At 37.3% G+C, this 25,695-nt stretch overlaps 1 protein-coding gene across 1 annotated transcript in view; it reads right to left on the bottom strand.

Annotated features, from left to right (window-relative positions):
- Window positions 1-310: 310 nt before the first annotated feature.
- LOC135156437 (partitioning defective 3 homolog) overlaps window positions 311-25,695 on the bottom strand; it is a 47,939-nt gene continuing 22,554 nt past the window's right edge. The window contains exons 3-4 of the mRNA XM_064108924.1: window positions 10,018-10,276; window positions 311-2,742 (exon numbers count right to left, since the gene is read on the bottom strand). Of these exons, the coding sequence (XP_063964994.1) occupies window positions 2,588-2,742; window positions 10,018-10,276 (414 nt within the window). The 3' untranslated portion in view covers window positions 311-2,587. The remainder of the gene's footprint in view (window positions 2,743-10,017; window positions 10,277-25,695) is intronic.

Raw genomic sequence — 25,695 nt, 5'->3', positions numbered from 1 at the left:
GGAGAGAAAGGAGTGAGGATAAACTAATGCACGTGCTTCGATTTCACGAATCTTGGTAGGTCTCAAACGCCTTAGCTATCGTGTCGATGATAATTCACACTGCCCTATAAAATTTATCAAGTGTAGGTCTAAAAAATCGGATCCAAGATGTTCAATTCAACTTCAATGGGAAAAGATGTCTACTTGAAATCGAGCAAATGAACGCAAAGTGATTGATTTAAATGTGCACTGGAAGCATTTTTTACCAAATCAATGACAGAGGTTTTCACTACATTGTGCTTTTTGTGTATTTTAGTTAATTTTTAGTTTTAGTCTTCAGAATTAAATGATAATGGTAGGGGTGATTTAAATAATATAATAATGATTAGGATGTGTTAATGATGTAACATATGAATTAAGCTGAAAATTTGTGCATGAAAAAAAATTGTGAATGAGTCAAGCATGTCTGTCATTTCAGTATCTTCAGCTTTAATACAGGCAAATGACCTTGAACAGTCTTCCAAACACTTTCAAACATCAAAAATCACAAAATATTTCCTTTTCTATATAAAAGGCAAATTACATTTTTATTTAATTATGTAGACCTACAATACATATTGACTCATGAAAATACATTGATGGTCAATCAAAGATCTTTAAATATCTATAACATAAATGACGGTTATCATATTAAAGCTACCCCACTTTACATTGACTAGACTGACTTTACAGGCTCTTTCTACATGTTTGACTAATAGGGTACTCACATACAGGCATCACATGTTTCATCTCCTTATTGCAATTATAATTCCATCATTGCGATTGGAAATGAATGAATGAATGAATTAGGGATGAAGGCATGAATAAAAATCCATAATTCAAATGCCATCGTTCAAATCGCACCTTCAGAATGAATGGCACTCTGCAGGAAGCATCATTTAGCATCTGACACCGTACTCTGCATTTACAATCAGGCATTGAGGCCGCGTCCACAATTGCCTTACAAATTAAGGGATATTAAAATGTAATTTATCAAGCCCTCGAGCCACTGGGGGGTTCTTAAATCAACTGAGCTGCTTGTTTGCTAGTTGTAATTCATAATATTGATTTCTCAAGTCCCGTCCCAGCTACAAAAAAGCTGCATATATGTACAAACATGTTGTGTACTACAGTGCAATGTCAAATATATCCCTGTACATGTATAGTATGGCTTTCTTTTAGACTTCCAATGGCAGAGGCAGTAAAGACAAATTGATCCCACCTTGACCACATGCAATCATTATTATTGTAACATGTTACAACTCAATCAAGAGCTGTCTCACAATAAATTTGACTAAAATTGAAGCATTTGGCATTTCAGACATGAAAATGAAATGAAAATCCATATTATATTGTTCTCAATGAAAATCTGAAAAAAGAAATGCTCCGAAACATCTTTTTGCCTCATTGATTGTGGACCACTGTGCAGCGCCAAATCGACAAGGCTCTATCCCTTGAATTGCTGAATGCCAAACAGGGAAGCAGCAACTCCTATCTTTTCAAGTCGTTTGGTCTGACACAGCTGGGGCTTGAACTCTCGACCTTCCCAGTCATGAGACAAAAGCTCTACCAACTGAGCCAACACACCATTATATATGATGAAATGGTGTAATATCAGAAAAAAATGCCTTGTTTTAAAAGAGGGTTATGGTGAGTGAGTGACATCATCAGCTTTCTCATAAATTATCATCATCAATGTTGTGCATATTTTTATGACTATTTTAGTGAAATGAAGTGAAACTTATGATGTCATAACTGTCTCATTTCACATCTGCCCTCCCCTCCGTTTCATAAAGGATTTACAACTTTTGTAATTTTTTCATTATCGCAACTACAATTTTGATTGGCTACTGAGCCCCCATTACCATGGCAACTCTTTATGAAACGGTCCACATTGTTATAAAAACTCAGCATTATATTTTTTTTTTTCAAATCAACTTCCTATTAAGGTGGACGGACCATCACTGTTAGCTGCCCTCAGGAGGGAATGGATTTTTTTTTCGATGTTGAACCAGTGTCAGTATTAAGGCGACTGGGCAGTTAAGGTGGATGCCCAGAACGATCGCCATCACCACCTCGGGTTATCACAAGCCCTGGGGGTGGACTCAGCCTATAACATCATTATACTATCACTTCCTCGGCAAGCTGGATGTCCTCGATATATATCTTTCCTCATCTTTATTTTAAGAGAGCTACAGAGGTCAACATGTATACCTTGCCTCGTAAGTGTTAGTTTGCCCTTATCTTCATTCTCTTTTTGCCCGGATCATCTTCTTTCTTTCTTTCTGTTGTTGTTGTTGCTTGCTACCAAATGTGGAGCAATGTGTTCCGAAGGTTTTTGCCTTTGGGTCACAAAATCGAAACCCAGCCATGGCATAATTTTCTTCAGCAACAAAATTGATCCATATTGTGCTGCTCTCAACCCAGGTGAGGTGAAAAAGTCCCCAGCAGGATTAAATCCTTGAAAGCACCAAGCAACTTTAGCAGCTCAAGCCAGGGTAGTATAGAGAGCGTCACTGATAGGCAACTAGATAACCGGTGCCTCATAAATGCTATATATATATTGTTATCATCCTTTAATAAAAGAAAATATCAAGTAACATACCTTAGCAGGTAAAGTATTGGCATTCTTGTCCATGACCGTGTTCTCACCGTTGACATCTGATTTGGATAACATACTCGTTATGACAGGATCACTCCCTCTCCTCACCACCAATTTAGAACCTGTGATTGATAAAGAAAAATAAGATATTTCCATAAAATATCAATAAAGAATTGAATACATCTTTCGGGTAGTAGTAGTAGCAGTAAAATAGTATTCATTAAAATGCACAACATACTTGTATGATAGCCCAAATGCTGAATTACATGAAGTTTACATTCATTGATAAAAATTCAAATTGGTTACATATTAATATTAGGAGTCCAACAATTATAGTTCAAATAAACACGATTCAATAGTATATTACTAAGAACTGAAGACTAAGTACAACTTTAAATTAAGGGTTGAAAGAGTAGTATCAAGAAAGAGAGCAGGGAAGAAGGAAAAAAGAGAAATGAAAGAGGGAAGGAGATAGAGAGGATAAGAGAAAGAGATGAACCTTTGTGATAAACAAGAGGATATGAGGTCGATTCTTTGGAATCATGCAAGAAAGAAGGTGGGATGAATGAAGGATAAAAATGAGATGACTTGAAAAATTATTGAATTATGATTTCTTTTTAATGATATAATAATATCAATTCCTTGTGATGTTTGGAGATGCACTCATTTCAATCAATCTCAGTTACAACAGGTATTGATTGTGGCAGATCTTTAGGTGATTCTAGAAAAGATTTTCACCCAAAAGCATGTAATTTGGGAGAATTTGGGTGAATGGGGGGGCCATTTTGGCCAGGATGAAGGGAAAATCACCCTCATGAATTTCCTATGCTCTGTATTGCAACCACGACCAATTGAATTTTGTATGAAATAGTTATTAAAAGGAAAACAAAATTATCCATCGATTCTATCAATCAACAGAGCCAAAGCCGATTCCTATTACAGAACAAGTGGCTAATGTCTACATATAAGGGTAGAAAATAATTTTTATTATTAAGGGGCTATCTTTTTTTATCCACATTGGGGCGATTGCTGAATTTTGGGGGCTATTTCTTTCATATTAAGGGCTAATTTCTAGGGGCAACAAGTAATTACGCAGTTAAAGCAAGTGTCATTATTCTGCCACAGTTTCATGTAGAATATTGATTTTCTAGTAATAATCTTGAATATTTTTTGTGACAGATCTTTGGGGGCGACTCTAGAAAGAATGGTTGCCCAAAAGCATGCATTTTGGGGGAATTTTAGGGGCGATTTGAGCTGTCATGAGGGCAAAATTGCCCATCGCCCTCACGTATTTACTACGCTGCTACATGTGCATGAATCAATACCCACAAACTACATGGAGTTATATTAACTCCGTGCTCATATCTAGAATGATATATGATTAGATATAAATAGCTCATCCTAGCGGGTGGTTCATTTCAAGGGTAACATGAACCTATCAAATGATCGCATGCTGGGCTATTGTGCATAAAAATGAAAATTCAAATACTTGTCCTCCAAGAAATACAGTAATACATCTAGGCCTTTGTGTAGCTCAATCATAAGTCATCCAAGACTTGACGCAGGCAAAAAAAAATTGTTGTTTTGGGGGGTTATTTTCACAATCGATTGCCATAAATTTTCAACATCGGATAAGCTTTAACATTACAGTGAATAAATTGGGGAATTTCGGGGGCTCTTTTAATTTTCCAGGGTTCTTTGAGCATTTAAGGGGGCAAAAACACCCCCAGCCCCTGTGTAATTTTTTTTTGCTGGTACGGAGGTACTCGAAAATGCTATAACATTTGGTGATTTCATTTTATTTTCAAGTTGTGGTTCTACTTGTGGGCACATTGTCGTCTAGTAGTTCTGACTCTCGCCTTTCAAAAAGAGGGTCGTGGGTTCGAATCCTAGCCATGGTGTGTTTACTTCCGCAAGAAATTTACCCACATTGTGCTGCACTCGACCCAGGTGAGGTGAGTATCCAGTAGGATTGATTCCTTCATTGCACTGAGCGCCGGTGATGGTAGCTCGAGCTAAAGCCGGGGTAAAGACAGCAAGCTCTTTGTATCCTCAGGCAAAAAGTGCTATATAAATCCAGCTATTACTGGTATTATCATTATTTAATTCTTTTGCAAAAATTACCTCTTCAACAATTCATAGTTTTACACAAGAAAATATTGCTCTAAAATTACAACTAAGAAAATGGTGGGAATAAAATGAAAAAAGTGTCTATGCAAATATAATATTTGCTTTCTGATTGCACATGCATTCTGTGACTGTCTATATAATACCCCTTTCATAAACCCAATTATGCGGCTAATAGCAGCATAATTTGGTCGTAAAATCGGAGGAAGACCAGAGTTATCCGCATTATTTTGATGCTGCAATTATCCGCATAATAGCGGCATCGGGACCAGATTTTGACTTTATGAACGCATTTCCAAATAATGCGGATAATTGCCATGGTCACAAGGTCACCCTTTTCCAACACAACCGCATCGGAGGGGGCATGTGCAGTTGTCATGACGATTATCCGCCTTTTTCAGGACGGGCGCTCGTAAAATAGTGGGGATTATTTTCGGAGTTTGTGAACGCAATTTTTATTGAATTATCCGCATTACTCTTAGGCGGCTAATTGGAGGATGGGTTTATGAAAGGGGTATAATAGGCATAAAGGGGTATTGTTTTCTTTTTTTTTCTGCAATCTCTCTAATTCTGCATATTTCCGATACATGTACCTGTGCATTTAACGACTGTGTTTCCTTTTAACAATGAAAATAATGAATACCATATGGAAGATAGAGAAGATCACCTTCACAGGTTGAAGCTTTACCTGTATACTGAAACACGTGACTGAACTTTTTGCTCCATTTACCCGACAAAAATTTCTTTAGTTTTCAAGAATCTTGTTAGAAACCAGTCACTAAATGTTGACCATTTTGATTTAAATTGCAAAAAAAAAATCATGTGCAAGGTATAGTTCCAAATAAAGAAGATTGATTTCCAGCCTCAGCTTCATAAATAATATGAAAAAATTTATTTGGAGGGAATCATCTTCGCTAGCTGAGCCATTTGATCCACATAATAGTATGTTTCTTTTATACATTCTTAATTCAATTTTTTTTATACATTTCCTCTGGTCTGAACAGGCTCGTGTTATGTGCATGATCCTCCATTTGTTACTACCCAGTCTAAACACATACATGTACATGTATGCCTCATTTCAATGTGTTTCTGAAAACGTTCTTGATTCCCATTTTGTACAATTTCCTCTCGTCTGAATAGGCATTGTATAGCTGCACGATCTCCTGTGAAAGGTAGTGAAAGCCCAGGTAATGCCTGTCAAATCTACCTGGCTTTAATACATCCTTACCTTTGCTTCCATAATCGGACCTGACATGAGAAAGAAAAATTTACAGATGAAATCGCAAAATGAGAATCACATGGTTGCACCCACTTTCATTGAAAATAGCAAGAACAAATACATGTAGAGCTCTGATAATCATGTGTTCTGGGGGTTTGCTTTAATAATGTCCATTTTACAAGCTTTAAAAGACAGCATCAGCACATACCTGCAGTGCACTAGCAGCCGTTGGAAAACAATTTTGAAAAAAAAATCACAGCAAAAATCAGCTCTGGTATGGTGTATTTATACTAACCACTGTGTCAGCTTAGTCTGCTGTGCAAACCCTTCACGTGTGTTAAGGGTCTAAATGTGCAGCCTACTCATCATGCCTTGTGTACTGACGGCATACCTGCCAACCTTTGACAATAAAAAATCAGTATAAAAACTACGAAGGCGCCGAGCGGGTGTCCGGCCCGCTCCAACGGTAGGGACTCTTTGCATTTTCAGCATGTAAAAAAAAGCATTTCCCTACACTTTTTAAAGCAAATTTACCCTCATTACCACACCAGAGGATGACCTACCTGTAGAGCCTACATTTATATAATTTAATATCATTTGGCAATTAAAAATGAAAAAAAGTCTTTAAATATCACTTTTGTGACAAAAAAAAACCACCTAGTTTCATTGAGGTGTGATTTTTTTTCATTTCAAGCTATATCAGTCAGTCCGCAAGCCCTGAAAAAGTAGCTTCTTTTATCCAAGTGATATTCATGACAAGAGGGTTTTTGCATAGTTAATGAGCTTGGTGCGAACCAAAACACCTCTTTTTATTCGGCCATTGCTGCTCTAAATATTGACCAAATTTCATGTTTTTGGTATCTTTGTAAAGAAGAAGAATCATTCTTTTAGGTCATATGTTTGGATTTTTAAAAGAATGTTGTAATATAGGAAAAACTTTTGATCTAAAACATGAAACAAAATATTTTTTTTCATGCAACAAAAGTTGTTGTTTTCACACTTAATTTCTGTTTAGGCACAAATGATTTTTAAATCATGATAAAGCTGAAGATCTAAGCTTTAATATGATATAATTTTTATAAGAAGATGTGTTTTAGATGGGTCAGCAGCCAGCTTTTCATAGGCCAAGTACATTTTGCAGCTCAAAAACAAGAATACTGCGCTCTGATTGGTCATAGACCACACACCCACGCAAATTCCAATGTTCCCCACACTGGGCCTCTACAAGGTCACACTCACCATGTGGTAATCTCTTCAAATTACCCGCGCCTGTTTGTTTTGAAAACAGTATTCAGCCAATCAGAACTCTGGATTTTATGTTACTCAGAAATTTCAGAAATCTCGTCTTACATCTTGATGGAAATAACTGGCTGCTGACCCATCTAAAAGATGCCACATATCAAGAGTGACATTGTAAGAAAGTATAGAGTTTGAGCTTTCTGATGATATAAATAATGTTGGTGCCTAAAACACAAAATGTTGCACAATTTGCAAGTGAAAACAGAGGAAGAAAATTCTGTTTGATGCATCTTTTCAGGTAAAAAATTCACTTATTTATCAAAATATTTCATTCAAAAGAAATGACCAATATAAAAAGGTAACATTTACTCTTGCCCATGGTACAAAAATAATCAATATTACTCAAGGAGAAAGTGGTTAAATTCTTTGAGATAGAAAGTCTCACAATTCACGAGATTTTGCAGGGACATGAATTCAGCCACGAGAGGACTTGGATAAATCTTGCTCATTTGCTCATTAACACAGGGGCTTGCGGACTGACTGATATAGATTTAGCCTTAGGAATAATTTTTCTTGTTCACCAGAGCTCTCAAAAGCTTTAATTTTGAGTATGTTTTTGAAACGCCCTCTATTGTGGAAAGTGAGATTGCTGCAAGTCTTCATCTCCACAGATTCTCTTTTTAATTTGAAAAAATTAAAGAATTCAATTGAATTTTGGGCCAAGGCACATTTTTATGATGAATTTAGATCTAGGTTAAGCCTAACTTACTGTATTAAAAACTGACATGCCAAAAATCAAACATTTAATTTTATCCAGCCTATCATTATCAATATCATGCATCAAGAGAAAATAAGCCAAACATTGACAATCATATTCATGTTATTTCAACACACAGGAGTAACTGACTGAGGACAAAACCTAAATTGTATAAGTGCTTGTTGGTATAAATTAGTTAGCAAATTTTCAGCCATGACAAAAACGGAGCCGAAACTAACGGCTGCATTCGCCCAACCCGCACCCACACTGCACTTGAGGTGCGCCGATGAGGCTGAGGCTCAGCAACTCGGCGGGCGCTGGGAGTTTAGGCAAGCGAAGCAAGTAAAGATTTGGCGGTCAGCTCAGCTTGAGATCTAAAGTTGATAATCTCCTTTCTTCCTCAAAAATTTGACAATTATTCGAAAATAAAGTACAGATCAATGTTAAAATTGCGTAGGGATAGATCTAACTTAGAGCAACTTTGTCAGTGCGCGGACGGCCGGGCGGCGCGGGCCGGAGGTAGGTGGGTACGGTACCGGGTGTGCAGCGCAGCCGTTCGATCGGCAGCAGAAGCTCAGCAATATGCCACTGAAATCACCAACACACTCTAGACATAATTCACTACACATTCACTAACTCACTCCCACACCACAAAATTATCCGGCGACATGGGCAAAACCTCAAACAAAAGGTGATATTTTCTTACCTAAATCACCATATTTCGAGTCAAAAATATCCCCATCGGTAATTCTGAACATCGTAGTTAGGAAACAAGGGGTCTAAAAAGGTGAATTTTTCACGGTTTTTGCGATGTTCGTGGATTGTGAAAACATGTCCTCACTAAAAACTGGCACTTTCGCAAGCCGATGTCAGCCGCCATTTTTTCCCGGAAATCAACGCTAATATAATATAGCGCCATAAGTGCGGCCGTTGCGTGTACGCTCGTTATTTTCACATGCATTTGCAATGGAACTGCGCACTTCGCAGTGTTTGCGCGCCGTTTAAAGTCGCTCTCTGTGTAGCAAGCGCATTTGCGTAGCCGTGCGCTCCAGTCGTTTATGTGTTAGTCGCTTCTTACAGCCGTGCATGCGTTAGTCGCATCATACAGCCGTTTCAATAATTTCAACACTATATTGATTAACCCCAAAATCGGAATTTTGGTTTTAAAATTCGGAATTCGGAATGGAGGTTAAAAAATCGGTATAATTCCGCCAAAATCGGAATGGTTGGCAGGTATGTGACGGCCCTCTCGAAACAGCAAGTTTTGTATGTGCTAGTCTTTGCATGGAGACACACTTGTTGATCAAAGTTTCAATCAGGGTCTGTGCCTGCAGACTAGTGTCAGCTATGGGTGCTATGAGAGTAGACCTCAGTATGAAGAGAGATGGCAACCTTCTTTACAAAAAAAAAGTGTTCATAGAAGGAAAATGAGTATTCTTTTTTACAAAAGGAAGGGTGTTTTTTTTTCAATTTCCTTCATTGAAACAATCACCAGTCGGTAGCTCTCGTATGCTACATCAACAAGATGTGGTACGGGGTCAGAGCAATCTATACATCTGGTCACTGTCAAGGATCTTGCAGGCCCCGAACTGAGCATAGGCACTGCGGCTCCGTCTATTGAAACCACGTCATGCAATAGCTATGGATATACTCAATGATCAGAATGTAAAAAAAAAACATATTGCCTCTTTCATAGCAAAAGAGAAACAATTATGCCCAAAAAGGAACATTTTATGCAAATAAAGGGAACAATGTATTCATAGCAAAGAGAGCAAAGATGCAAAATAAGGAATGACTTATTCATAAAACAGCAACCCCCCCCCCCCCAGGATTGGTTGGCACCTCTTAGTCTGCATGCTCAGACCCTGAGTAAAACTTGGTTCAACAAGTGGGTGTCCAAGCAAAGACTAGCACATAACCTGAGCGAGAGGGCCTTCAGTACACAAGGCATTATAGGCTGCGCACTCAGACCCTTCACTCGAGCGAAGGGTTTGCCCAGCAGACTAGGCATCTCTATAAGATTAAAAAGACGAGGGTCAAAGGTCAAATCATTACCTGATTCCTCCCCAGTCACCACGACATCCATCTCATTGTCCTCTTCCAGTGTACCGTTCATGTGAAGGTTGTTGTGGTGGTGGCTGTGGTGCATGTGGTGGATCTTGTTGTTGCTGTTGTTGATGTGGTTCATATCGGAGAAGTTGATGGGGCTGGCGGTGCCTACCGAGCTGGCGCAGGTGCTGGTGCCATCCCCCAAGAGGTGGTTGCTGACCACTTGCGCTCGGTTCGGATCTTGCTCCTCGAAATGGGCGGTCAACTGTTTTAAAAAAGAAAAAATACACAAGGATAATGAATAAATTTTATTATTTTCAGATGATTTACAATTTAGCATTTCTGAATTCTTTTCATCTTTAATTTGAAATGATCCATAAAAACATACATGTATAAATCATTGAATTGAATAAAAAGAAAATGTGAGTAGTCGTTACAATTAAAAGAAATGCGGCAAAATCGCATATCGTTACACTAAAAAGTTACTGCAAAAATGCAGATAAAGTTAAACTCAAAATGTCATGCGGCTGACAAACTGTCTGCTTTACTTCAGGGTTCATTTTTGCTACATTTTTATTTTTGCTTTGTAGCAAAGATGTCCTCAAAGAATATTATACTAATGAGTGCCTATATCAAAATAAGTTTTGGATGTATGCAATAAAACTTAATTTACAGAAGTCAGAAATATGAGTGTAAATAAACTGAATTGAATGAAGAAAAGTAAAATCATACGAAACTGTTGATAAGGAAATATTAATATTACCGGTATATCTCAAAGTATGCCGGGGTGGTTTACAAATAACAATTTTCAAATCCCTTTCAGGACCTGTGTGTAACTTCTACCTCTAATTTGCTAAATAACATCAACATGTTTCTATTTCTAGGCTAGGGGCTTGGGAGAAACGATGTGATGACACAGTAAATTACTGCGAAGTTGAAAGACGCTAGTAGCTATTTCTGGCATCGCTCTCTATTCATTGCCTCTCAAAATAATACCCTTATCAAGTAGGTTGATCAGATAGGGAGCTGTTCACACTTTGCTACAATGCAAATCTGTTCACATTTGAAGAATAAGACTGATCTGCAGCAATATAAAGGTGCAATCAGGTACATAAATGGATTATTATTCTTAAAGGAGAATGAAACTCTTGGAGCAAGTTAGCTTTTGTGAAAGCAGAAAAATCAAAGAATAAGATCAACAAAACTTTGAGTAAAATAGGACTAGCAATAAAAGAGTTATGAGCATTTGAATGTCGAGATCACTAATGCTATGGAGATCCTCCCATCGGCAATGCGACCAAGATCTGTGATGTCACACACGTACAACTCTCCCATTTGGACACTGAAAATATACCCCAAAACATATCTTTTTGCTCATTCTAATCATATGACAAACGATTCATCAATGATATAATGTTGTGAAACCTCTGTACTTGTCATCTCATAAAAAGAACACCTCACCTTGTGATAGACTCTATAAAAGTGAGAATATACGTGAAATAAGTACTAAAGTAATGAGGGAGTTGTACGTGTGTGATATCACAGATCTTGGTCGCATTGCCGATGGGAGGATCTACATGGCACTAGTGATCTCAATATTCAAATGCTCATAACTTTCTTATTATTCATTCAATCTTCCTCAAACTTTCAACAATATGTTTCTTTGATTTTTCTTTTTGATATGGATTCAGCTGGTTTCAAGGGTTTCATTCTCCTTTAAGGCCAGACAGAGTTTTGAGTCCAAGCCGGAATGCCAGCTCAACCCTCTTTGGTCAAGGAGCAGGAGTTTGTATCTCTTCACTTTGCCGCTCCTCACCCAGGAGATGTATGCATTCATTCATCATGTTCATATCAAATCAAGCCCTCTACACCAATTGTGTATTCCATAACCAAATCATGAAAAGATATCTTCTAATAAATGAGTACATTTTAAACACAAAAAGCAGGTAAGTAGGCAAAAGTGGGAAAATTACACTATGTATTGGATGAGAAGCTTGTATATATATATATATATATATATATAAACATGGACGATTTGATCATTGGATTTATACATATGTACAAAAAAATATACATACAGTATGACTGTTTCCAATTTTTATAATCCCTAACATTTCAAAACAATAAATTCATCTGCCATGAAGAATAGACACATAGTGAGAGACAGACAGTATGAAGATTTTTTATTTTTTAATTTTATCGAAAACTAGCTCCAGACATCACATGCCTGGAGCAATATTCCACGATGGACCTATATACATGTACGCAGGTTATAATTAGCACACATCTTCCCCTCTTTCTCACTCAATTATCGCACGCACCACCTGCATTTTTGCCACCACATAATTTAAACACTTTTTCAGAGGCAAGTATTATTAAAGCAACCGGCATCATTTTTTTTCATCTTGACAATTACACTGCATGGTCCGTATTCTGAATTAGGGTTTAATGTTAACCCTGGTCGAAAGTTGTATTTTAACCGGGGCTAGTCATCTGTGACACAAATATTCATTAATACTTAATAAAGGTCAAGTCCACCCCAGGAAAATGCTGACATGAATAAATGGAGAAAAATCAAACTAGCATAGTGCTGAAAATTTCATCAAAATCGGATGTAAAATAAGAAAGTTATGACATTTTAAAGTTTTGCTTATTTTTCACAAAACAGTCATATGCACAACTAGGTGAGTCAGTCGATGATGTCCATCACTCACTATTTCTTTTGCTTTTTATTGTTTGAATTATACAATATTTCATATTTTATAGATTAGACAACGAGGAGCAACATGACTGAACCATATAGTATTAGACAATGCTAATTCCACATGTTCAGGGAGGAATTAATCGTTGTATCACTTGACAATGAGGAGAAAATTAGAATATTTCATATTTCATATAATAAAATACAAAAGAAATAGTGAGTGGATGACGTCATAGTCTCCTCATTTGCATACCAGCCAGGATGTGCATATAACTGTTCTGTGAAATTAAGCGAAACTTTAAAATGCCATAACTTTCTTATTTTACATCCGAATTTGATGAAATTTTCAGTGTTATTCTTGTTGGATTTTTCTCTTTTTATTCAAATCAACTTATTGTTGGGGTGGACTTGTCCTTTAATAACAGAAGGTTGGTTCTCAAGTCATTCATAACTGTCTCAGAAAGATAAATGAATTACGCTTCCTCACCAATAATGTCATGTATGCGGATTGAACTCAAGAGTAAACATTCGAAACACACAATATAGGGACAGTGATTTCCGTTTACCAGTATTAATCAAAATGGAAAATCTATTCTGGTTTTAATATTTTTTATAAGAAAGTACACAGAATTTACCTTTGTTAAAACAGAATTCATTTTTGTTGTGTACAATTTCTACTTGTATGACAAAAGATTTAGATCAAGTTTTAAACATAAATTACATACAAACTTTCAGAAAAAAATATTAATGTAATGTAAACAAAACTGGCATTTTCACATCCCATAATTTTAGCAGTCACGTTACAACATGACCTATTATTAAATTGGACTTCAGAACACACGCCTACGTATGTGTTTTCTTTAAAGGCCTATAGGATCAGTAGTCTCCATACTGTATTAGAGGAAAAAAGAATGTCTTTCAAGCGCGCTTGAACAGGTCAACAGAAGATGGAGCAAATTACAAAAACAATGCATTCACTCATCATCCACTACACTGGGAGTCTTAAGGGAACTGGTATCAAATATTTTGAAGAATTTCTCTCTCCTATCATCAAAGAAAGGCGGCGATGATGGAAAGTTGGGTTTAAAAATGTCTTCCAAACTGTGCAGGAGGTAAAGGGTTCCATGACATTTGCTCCGGCGACAATTGCTCTGCTGCAAATTCCACACACTACTGAAATGGCCAACTTCACCCTTGGATTTAACACTATAATCTAACCTAAACCTAACATAAAACCATATTGCAACCCTAAAACCTATATCTTATGACGAAATAAAGTCCGGAGCAAACGTCATGTCACGAGGTAAAGAGCATTGAAGCTCATCTATTTAGACCTTTTTGCAGGATATTTACACTGCAAAAACACCGTGTTAATTTAACACCAGCTTCGAATCTATATAGGAAAACACCAGAGGTGTTGAAACAACACCGGTATGGCTTTAAGCTACAGTAAAACCAGATAGGCATTTAAACAATGCCAATCAGTGTTTAATAAACCAAAATGTCAAGATTTCCTCACCCAAAAACAAAACCAGTGACATTATATCAGTGATGTCATCAATGATGCCAGAGGATTTTTGATATCTCAGTGTTGGTCCTGACCCCAAAGACCTCGTGTTTAATCAATATAATCAAAGATTTTTCTTCTCCCGAGTATTGTCTGGTGACAAACTTCTACACAAAGTCTTATAAATGGGGGCAAGCAGGGAAAAACTTACACAGGGGCTCGGGGCAATTTCACCCCCAAAATGCTTGTAAAAAAATATTAAAAAACTGGAAATTTTTTTAAAGAGCCATGGAAAATCCCCATTCACCACAATGTTATTCAATGATGCAGGTTTAGGCAGTTGGTTGTAAAAAAAAGGCCCCCAAAACTAAAATATTATTTTTTGCCGGGGGGGGGGGGGGTCGAGATCTATCAGGCAGCTTCACATAAGTCTGAGGAATAGACCGACAATTACAGACTGCATTTTATCACGGACCTTAGTAGCTTCATAATTTTACAAAAGACAACATTACGCACAATCTTTCACATCCTACTTGGCATAGTAGATTCTCAGGAAATTTCATCAAACTTTTAAAAGTAGGAAAACAGAGAAAAACATTGGTGAAGGTTTGATGAAAAGCCATCAAAGATTAAGAGAGTTTTTCTTTTCCATTTTGGTTTTGTGAAGTCATACATCTAAAACGAGCAGCTCCTCCATATATGATATAAATTTTTTTAATACAATTTTCCCAGAAAATTGATAGTGATTTTATTTGTGAAGGGGACATCATCAAAGACATCATTTCTTACCTCCTTGGCCCCTTCCGTCAGAAAATATCTAATTCACCATGTTCCAATGAATTATTGGAATTCATGATATTTACATTACATAATATATGAGGGAACTGCTCGCATATGACGTCAAAAATCAAAAACCTTACAAAAATCATAACTCTGTGATTTTAATAAAACCAACTTTTCATCAGGGTGAACTTCCCCTTTTTAATATTTGTTATGCCCTACATTTTACAACAACATTATTACATCTGCAAGCAGTTAAGAAATGGTTTTCAGAAAAAAAACCTGTAGATTGTTCAAGATGATTTGTACTCTTTTCAGGTGTGTATATTTTGGTAAGAAACTGGAATGACAGCTTTGTTCAATCAAATCTCAATTATTTACCTCGGGGCATTATCTGTATCATGACTGATCCTTACAAGACCATGAAGGTATGTACTATACAGCTCTTCGACCTGGGCGGGGGGGGGGGGGGGGGGTTCACGAAGCAGCTCTAAGTTACGAGTGACTACATGAAGAACTGGTGTTCCTTTCCTGAGGTAAATTATGCGCACCAAATTTTCATTGGTGTGGATTTTATATAGCGCCTAAGTAGAAAGGATCACCAGTCGCTTGTAAAGTCGCTCGTTACTTGCGAACAGCTTTATGAAACACCCACCAGGTAACACTGAGCAATAATGATTGATCGGGTGGGTGTTTCATAAAGCTGTTCGTAAGTTAAGAGCGACTTTAAGAACGACTGTTGATCCCTTCTTGCGGTAAGTGGTATATTGAATCGTCGATGGTTTAGCGCGTAAGAAAGGATCACCAGTCGTTCTTAAACTTACGAACAGCTTTATGAAACGGCCCCAAAAGGCCAGTTGTACATGTAGAACGAGTTGCAATCATACACAACTCTAAAATAGTTTAAATCATTTGTAACCTCTGAATCCAACCAATCAAAAGCGCGCATTCGGGACTTACATGTAGGCTTGAAGTTGATATTTCATTAAGTTGCGTTTAATTGCAACTCTTTGTGCGACCGGACCCTTGATGATTTTCACAATCGACTATGTACACAATCGATGCAATAGATTGTGTGGAGGCATGATGGTCCAGTGGTTACGACTCTCGTCTTGCAATCAGAGGGACGTGGGTCCGAATCCCAGTCATTACTCTGCAGGCACAGACCCTGATTGAAACTTTGATCAGCAAGTGTGTCTCCACCCAAAGACTAGCACATACAAAACTTGCTGTTTCAATTCAGGGCTTTCAGTACTCAGGGCATGAGTAGGCTGCACATTTAGACCCTACACTCGAGCGAAGGGTTTGCACAGCAGACTACCCAGTCATGGTGTGTTTTCCTTCAGCAAGAAATTTATCCACATTGTGCTGCACTCGACCCAGGTGAGGTGAATGGGTACCTGACAGGATTAATTCCGTGAATGCACCGTCTTTCTGGGACTGCCATATTTCAAACAGGGGTACATGTACTCTTATACCCCTTTCATAGTGCCCTCTTCATTTTTCACCGGCGAACTTCTCCGCCTCGCATTCCTCACTTCCCCGGCGAAGAAAAAAATGTACCCTTTTGCACTGACATTTCTTCCCCGGCGAAAGTCAACGGGCGATTGCAGAACAAACGAAAGAAAATTGTAAACATTACTTCTAACCTATTACAAAAAGGTATCAAAAAAATTAATTACAACATATTTTGGAAGTATTACGATAAAAACAAACAATATCACCTTGTTTTTATATCTTAGCGCATTTTATACATGTAAAAAGTGCTTTTTAATAAATATTGTTAGTTAAAAAAAAAAAAATTTCGAGGGTATCTACTTGGCCATAGCATTCAGCTGAGCTTGCAACTATCGCGCGCGGAATCTCGGTGCAGGGGACTTTGGGAGAGAAAAAAATTGACCTCTGACGTCATTAAAGAGGAGAAGTTCTCCGGTTTGCTTTCATACTGGCCTTTTCACCGGCGAACTTCACCGGTGAAACAGTTTCGCCGGCGAAGTTCTCCACCTCTAGAGGTGGAGAAGTTCACCGGCGAACTTCACCGGTGAAGTTCTCCTGTGTACCTTTCATACTGGACACTTTCCCCTTCGCTGGCGAACTTCGCCGGTGAAGTTCGCCGGTGAAAGGCGCAATATGAAAGGGGTATTAGTTGAAAGTAGGAATATCAACCAAAAGATTACACTTTGTTCATACTCCTATTTCTGTGTATGGGTAGGCCTTTAACAGACTATTGGTCAGCTATTTTTTCACTGAGGAAATCTGTTTATAGTTACAACTGAAATACAGTAGTGTATCCGACGATATGTTATTTTACTTCTAATACTGTTGACTTTATGCAAATATTTTAATGCTTTCTAAATAAGAATTGCCTAAATAATGCTATTTACAAAATGTAGTCTTTATAAAATATAAGTAAATACCTCCTTCCGCAAAATAGTGCTCATCCTCTTCCCCCTTCACTGTAATAATTCATATATGGAAAGTGCATACCAATAATAGGATCAAGCTATATTACTACCATGCAACTATAAGTTGCACAGAAAGCTGCGCCAATTTACAGTATGGTCATTTGAATTATTCCAATTATTCAAGCACTAAGTCAATTGCCTTCCAGCGCAGGTGGATCGCCGCCCGAGTTACCCTACAGCGGCTGCGTGTGCCCTTTCATTCAATTGTGTTGGCTATGATCAGGGGAAGACTTGGCAGTACCGGTATGTAATATTCATTGCATTCGTGCAACGCCAGCCTATATATTACCCATGGAGAGCTTGCATGATTGATTCACTAGCTTGTAACAGCAACAATCTACAACGTGTAGATCCTGTATAAGCTGCTAAGTAATTTATCTGATTTTCAGGGCTGAATAGCTGATGTGTCTCCAGGGTTTTGCATAATTTTCAAGCAATGTTTCAAGGAAGCGTTGAAGAGGACCTGGAGCTTTGGATACAAGGGTTTTTTAGGCGGGCATAGTTATTTACCCATCATTCTATGAGATTTGAATTGAGACATCTCAGACAAACTGACAGCAAATAATGATTTTAACATCCATGAAAAAAATCAGGGATTATCATGAAGCAAATCTGTAATTTGTATTGAATGAAAAAAATGAATATGAAAATTTGTATTTTATTATTCGAAATAGAAATCTGAGAATAGAAATATTCTGAAAATTGATTTTGCCCAATTGATTGTGACGTGGGACCGGCAGCCACTGTACCACTTCAGATAGACAAGGCTCTATCCCTTAAATGTTGAACGCCAAACAGGGTAGCAGCAACTCCCACCTTTTTACGTCTTTTGGTCCGACGCTGCCGGGGTTTGAACCCCCTTACTACCGATTGTAATACGGACGGTCTACCAACTGAGCCAACACACCGGTTTCTTCATGAGTGGGTAAATAGCAATACACTCTCCCTATTAAGATGATCCCTTTCATTAATTCATGGGTACAGTCTACATGTACATGCCACAAATAACGGGCAAACTGTTTCCCCCCCCCCAAAAAAAAAAAAATGGATTTGAAATATAAGGGCAAGGACCTGGGGCCCGTTAAATAAAGGACTTGCAACTGCTGTAACTGTGCCATTATGGCAACTACCATGGGAACCTTGATTCTGATTGGCTGATGAGCCCTGTTACCATGGTAGTTGTCATAATGGCAAAGTCACAACAGTTGTAAGTCCTTTATGAAACGGGCCCCAGATTAGTCCACAAGCAAATCTTTTTATTTTCGGGGGACTACATGTACTTGGGAATCTAGTGTCACCAAGATGCTACAAAAACTAAAGTGGGACACACTGAAAGTCCGCAGAAGTAAGGCTAGACTGACAACCTTGTACAAAGAGACACATGGATTTGTACCCTCCAACATATCAGCCCACCTTCAATCTCAAAACCCAACCAGTTGTAGATATCGAACCAGACAAAAGGGAACTCTCAAATACAACATTATAATATAAGATCAAATAAAGAATGCTACCGACACTCCCTGTATCCCAAGACCATCCCAGAATGGAACCTTTTTGGTGAGGATATCAGAAATTCTAAAGATGTAGGAGTATTCAAACTCAAACTTGAAAGTTTGGACATAAACACCCTCGTCTCAAAAGCACACTACCAAAATTAACTGTGTTTAGCGCTTGACCCCTAAACCCAAACGTGCGCGACAACCAGATGCTGGTGATTGTACTTCAACGGACAGATACAGATACAGAGATACTTGTATATGTATGTACTTTTCAAGAATTACCGGTACTGCCTTAATTTGCAACATTGGATAAGCTTTACATTGAAACGAATGGGAGATTTCCAGGGCTCCTTATTCAAGTTCGAAGGGTTCTTTCGAGCATTTCGGGGGCCAAGTTGTCCCTAGCCTCCGTGTATTTTTTCCTTGTCAAACGTCCACACTACACTTGACCTCAGTAAATAACGTGGAATCTGCTTGCTTTATAGCTAGCAGTTACCATGGCAATATTCTGCACTATTCCCTTGCTGTACTCGTTAAAATATAGGGCAGATTATTTCGGAACTAATCAACACAATTTTTAATGCCTGGTTGACACTTTTCTGATTCTGACCATTTGATGGTGAATTGATGAAAGGGTTTATACAGAATTCAGAAATTGTAGTGTCTGCATTTGTGACAAGGTCTTAAAGGGGGAGTTCAACCTAAAGAAAAGTTTGTTGTAAAAATAGCAGAAAAAAATATTTAAAAAATTGGTGAAGGTTTGAGGAAAATCTATTAAAGATTAAGAGAGTTATTAGAATTTTAAGTTTTGGATTTGTGATGTCATATACATACATGTACAAAAGCTGTCCCATATATTAATGCGTATTGTAAGTTTCATTTTTTTAATGATTCAAGATGACTAAAAAAATTCTTTGTCTGTTGCATGTACTACTGAAGGTACAATAAAACCCATTTTCAATTTTCTTGAGAAAATGATATTTCAATAAAAAAAATTTAATTCATGATACATGGGAACAAAGACAATACACACATTCCACTTTATGTCATTCAAGGCATCTTCAATATTCTGTTGATAATTTGACATCAGTTAGGCTTGTTTACTCGCCTTTTTTACTCTAGAATCATGATTTGAAACAGATTTTATAGAAATATGTTTTTAAAGATGTAATGAAAAGTAAAATTCCCTGATCACTACAATGAATTTAAACCCCTTTCATTCTCCACTTTAATGAGGTCAGAGGTCAAAATTCATATCCCCGAAATCCCCTGAAGAAAGCGGATGGTCAATCAATCCATACAGTCAAATACCCTCGAACATACAGTTTCCTTTTTATACTATACAATATTTATTATGAAAGTGTCTTTTACATGTTAAAAATGCACTGAAAATATCAGAATACACAGATTTTTTTACATTTTGTTCTAAAAAAGTATTTCTTAAATGTGTTGTAATTCAAACTTTTTGACACTTTTACTACATTGTAACTGATAAGAAGTAATGTATACAATTTTCTTTTCGTTCGTTGTGCATGTGCCAAGCTTGTTCAGCTAGGGCCATTGGAGTAACATTGTATGCTATATTGCGATATTGGAAAATTTAAAAAAATGCGCCTTCATTGACCCTGGTCTGCACTTACTTCCACCCAAGTAAGTCGCCCGTTGACTTTCGCCAGGGAAGAGACGTCAGTGCGGAAGGGCACATATTTCTCTTCTCCCGGGAAGTGAGGAATGCGCGCCGGAGAAGTTCGCCGGGGAAAAAGGAAGAGGCCAATATGAAAGGGGGTATTAGAAAAGTTCCTGTGATGTGTAAATGGGCCTGGTTTTGACTTTGGTGTACTATTATGCTTTTCACACTGCATTTCCTTAACCCCATACTAATACTATCCTTAACCCCGGACTATCCTTAACCCCATACTATCTTTTTTTTTATTCACTGTCTTTCTTAACCCCATACAATTTGCTTACATGTAGCTGGGGTTAACGCCTTAACCCCGGGCAATCACACAGCTCATGAATATTGATGTTTTACCATACAGAGGGCGATTAACGTGCAATTTCGACTTCTGTGATTGGCTAATGCTTTAGCCCCACTTTTCCTTAGCCCTGTTTCGTTTCACACTGCATCTCTTAGCACCGCAATAGTGGTGCTAGCACCACAATAAGCCGGCTAACCCTGCTTTTTTGCAGGGCCAGATAGTACCATACTATTTTCCGTGCTAGCCCACTTTGCCAAAATGAGGTGTGAAACGAAGCGGGCTAAGCTTAACTCTGGGAAATTGGTGGGGCCCCCCCTTAGCCCCACCAATTTCCTGGGGTTAAGGGAAAAAGTGCAGTGTGAAAAGCATATATGAAAGGAAACGGGACTCCATCTCCCCTTCAAGGCAAAAGCTGTGGTTGTTTGGGGAGTGCATCCATGCACAATGCACTGTTTACAATTTAATGTGTTTACAAATGACTTGGTTTGTATACCTCCACTACTGATATGTTAATGGCCATCTGCTATGCTATCTTATCTGTTTTCTTGTCCAAACACACACACCCACAGGAGGACATTTTCTTTCCAAGTTTATTTTCTCTGGAGAACTCTCATGTAACCTTAACAGGAAAACCGCTGACTTGGCTTGCTTAGCCTTGCTACTTCCAAGGTATCTCTGTTTTATTATAAATTCTCACAAAATCATGTAATAGAAAACCACAATATTTTAAAGGTTAGAATGGAAATTACATTCTATGGTTCTCTTTTAAGTTTTAAATTTGACTCAAGCATGTGTACATGTACATGTATGTATTCTTACAAAAAAAATTTTCAAAGTCCATCATATCTGTGTTTGTATCTCCATCACCACATATTCTACACATCTACCAGTGTCAGGAAAATTCCTTAAAAGGAGGAATGTTCCCACAAAATCTTGCACAGATACTTGACACAGGTTCTAGCAAATTTCATTGATGATTTCTCTTTTTTAGCCTCTAATATCTATTAAAAAAAATGACCTTGAGTGATTTAAATGCACATATGAAAGCAACAATTTTTTATGATCACAAGCATCCACAGACACTTCAAAACTGTAAGAAAAAAATCAACACTAACAAGCACTTTAAAGGGATGGTCCGGGCTGAAAATATTTATATCTTAATAGTTAGAGTAGAATTCACTGAACAAAATACCGAACATTTCATCAAAATCGGATAACAAATAATAAAGTTTTTGAAGTTTAAAGTTTAGCAATATTTTGTGAAAACAGTTGTCATGAATATTCATTTGGTCGGCTGATGATGTCACATCCTCACTTTCTGTTTTCTTATGCTATTACATTACATGTACATAAAATAATAAATTTTTCATTATTTCATACTTGTGTGAATAATATATGTCTCCCTTATAATGAAATAAGTTGCAGCAATAAATATCTAATGCACTAAATCAGTTGTCAATCAAATTTTTCTAGTTCTTGGAGGAAAAAATTTGAATAAACCTAATTTCATATAATAAATTACAAAAGAACAAGTGGAGATGTGACATCATCAGCCCACCTAATGAATATTCATGACGACTGTTTTCACAAAATATTGCTAAACTTTAAAATTAAATAACTTTGTTATTTGTTATCCGATTTTGATGAAATTTTCAGCATTTTGCTCAGTGAATTCTACTGTATTTATTAAGCTATAATTACTTTCAGCCCGGACCATCCCCTTAACACACATCCAATGTCTTTATAATGTGTGGTGGGAGGTTTGTGGTTGAAACTGTTTTGAAGATGGAAGACTGAAGGTGTAAACATGAACTGTGGTTTTTCTTTCTGGTTAAGTGTCCTCCAAGATGATGAAGGATCTAGACCATGGCTGAATGTGGGTTTATAAAAAAATCTTACACCTTCAATTGTGAGTACATAAACGTACAAGGAGGCCTGTATGTAGTGTGCATACATGTACATATAGGCCTATGTCAATCAATGTATATATGGCAATCAAAGTATGATTGATCGATCTTAAAATTCAAACAACCAACAAAAATTAAGATTACAAAATGCAATTACATGCCAGGAAAAGGCAAAAACATTCACTTCAAATTAATCTGTCTACCAATATCATGGTAAAACTACAGGTAACCTTGACAGAGTCAAATCGATTGCACTGACTACATGTACATGTACGATGTAAAATCAATCGTAAAAAGCAAGCATGCAAATTAATTACTAACCTTTGTGTTACATGTACATGACCCTGGTCTAAGAAATTGATTCTACATTCCATCTTTACAACAAGGTGAACTTTATATTCAAGATTACCTGCAGGACTTTAAATGTACAGGTACATGTATTTCAGTATGGAATACTTGTCTCTTGTATAAAATTTGTGAACATACTGATCTTGAGTTTTTAACTTTTGTACTACGTACATAGGGACAGTGATTTTCCATTTTACCGGTAAAAAATAAAATGGAAATTCCGTTTGGGGCTTATATACTTTTCATGTAAAAATTCATGGAATTCACCTTTGCATAACGGAATTCAGGTTTTGCTGTGAACATTTTCAGTGACAAAACAGAATTTCCATTTTTAGATCAAGTTGAAACGGAATTACAGATGTTCAGAAATGGAAAAGACAATTTTTTTTAAACGGAAATCACTGTCTCTACGTACATGTACGCATGTACACTAACGAGCACTGCACTGCATTTTCGACTTCCAATCTCAAGAAATGCCACAACCTTACCGCTGAAATGATGAAGAGGAGTGAAGAAAAGTTTGGATCGCCTAAAGCTATGAGGGTGTGTAGTCTTGGCAGGAGTCAAGAAGGTGTAATGAAGTGAAACAACTTGTCAGATTCTTGAAGTATTTGTTTACAAACGAGGACAAGGATGCCATACCGGCATGGGCAGGGCGCTGGAGAAGTGGGTGTTTAACGGGTCAACAGAAAGCCTCTCCTGCTATTCCCGACCTGATGACAGAACTCCAACAATGTGTATCCAAATATTTTGGACACAACAACCACATCGAAAGTTTTCAAACTGCCCTTTGAAGTTCGATTACTGATCAGGCAAGTTGTAGGCTACCGTTCAGAGCAACCTTGTGACAATTTGCAATGTAGACTCAACTAGCGGCATATTTCATTGATGAAGATCACAATCCCAAGTCAACTTAGGATTTTTTGCAAAATAATGAGATATTTCAATTTCACAAATAATCCAGCAAATTTCCCTAGTGAATATATGCATTTAGAGACACTGCTTGGGATAATTTATTCATGGTTACAATCTTACCTGTAACAGGCTAAACATGGAACATAAATAAGCATGTTCAGCAGTCCAAAGTCAAGGTCTATATCAAACAAATCTCCCCCCCCCCCCCGCTTCCCCAATATAATATTAATTTTGATTTTTTAACTAATTCATTTTTCGCTTCTTTCCACTGAATTCAATACATAAAAAAATTTTGTCTCTTTTTTTTTTGCCCTACATGTATTGCCCTAAACTGTTCAATGCTCTGGCCTCCAACATGAAGAACTTGATTGACTTGAATGACAGGAAAGCGCATGCATTATGCAACTGTTGTGGTAATTGTAAACTGGTGATTCAAACTTCAGACGAAAGAACAGGAAGAAAATGTCAAATCATCACATTCATAGCCACTTCTCTCCCCAGTGCCAATTGACACTTGACAGATTCAGCTAAATAACTAATTGGACACAGTTTGGTGTTGATTGGTTGAAGGTCACCTCAGGTCAAAGGTTAAACTTTGAATCCCACCTTCCAGGATCATATATCTATACACCTCAGGCGAGATTAAATATCTCAAAATCATCAAGCACTGCGGTTTTGAAGTGTTTCCATACTCAAGATGGAAATCAAATTCCACTGATTTGATCTGTGTAGAAAAAAAGATGTAGGCCTATAAACCTACACAAAATCCAATTTCACATGCTCCTTCAAAAATTGTCAAATTTCTATACATGCTTCAGTGGCATTTTTTCACAGTTCATACAACTTTCTTTTTTATATTGACAATAATAATAGGCTTTTTGGACCAACATCTATCAAGATATAATCAATTGTGAGGCGCATTACTGCGGCTCTAACTCGAGCTAGCCATTTCAAGCACTTGTTCATTCACAGCAAAACTGTGGTATTAACCAGTGTCCATAGAGGACCACACCTGTTATTTTAATCTGGTATTAAATTAACAGTGTTATTAGTATTACAACACATTTGGTTGTTACATTTACACTCTCTGGTGTTATGTTCAATATCTACATGTAGGTTGTAATTTTAACACCCCAGGGTGTGGTCCTCAAGAGACACCAACCAATGTCATTTTAAAACCACAGTTTTTACAGTTTTTAAGGAATTACACGTACTGGTACATGTAATCCTGCCAGGTATAAACTATAGGGGCTGCACCATCACCTCACCTGGGTTGAGTGCAGCACAATTTGGATTAATGTCTTGCTGAAGGAATACACACCATCTGCTATTTCAAAAGCTCTATTATCTTCTTGCGCTTGGAACTTTTTGAGCAATTATCATTATACCCATCAAGTTAACCCTGCTTTGGCCTGCCCTACATATTTCGGTTCATTTTCATCCACTTACCACTGAATTTATTGTGTTTGCCGGTCTATGGTACCGTACGTAGGTCCCCTATCTGATTTCATCTGTATAGTAGTAGTTAGGTTCTCATAAACCAAATTTGATAAAGAATTATTACAGATATTTTTGTCAATAAC

Source organism: Lytechinus pictus, chromosome 13 (assembly GCF_037042905.1).
Source record: "Lytechinus pictus isolate F3 Inbred chromosome 13, Lp3.0, whole genome shotgun sequence".
NCBI classification, from domain to species: Eukaryota; Metazoa; Echinodermata; class Echinoidea; order Temnopleuroida; family Toxopneustidae; genus Lytechinus; species Lytechinus pictus.
The sequence above is the reverse complement of the archived record's forward strand: the minus strand, read 5'-3'. Positions and strand labels throughout refer to the sequence as shown.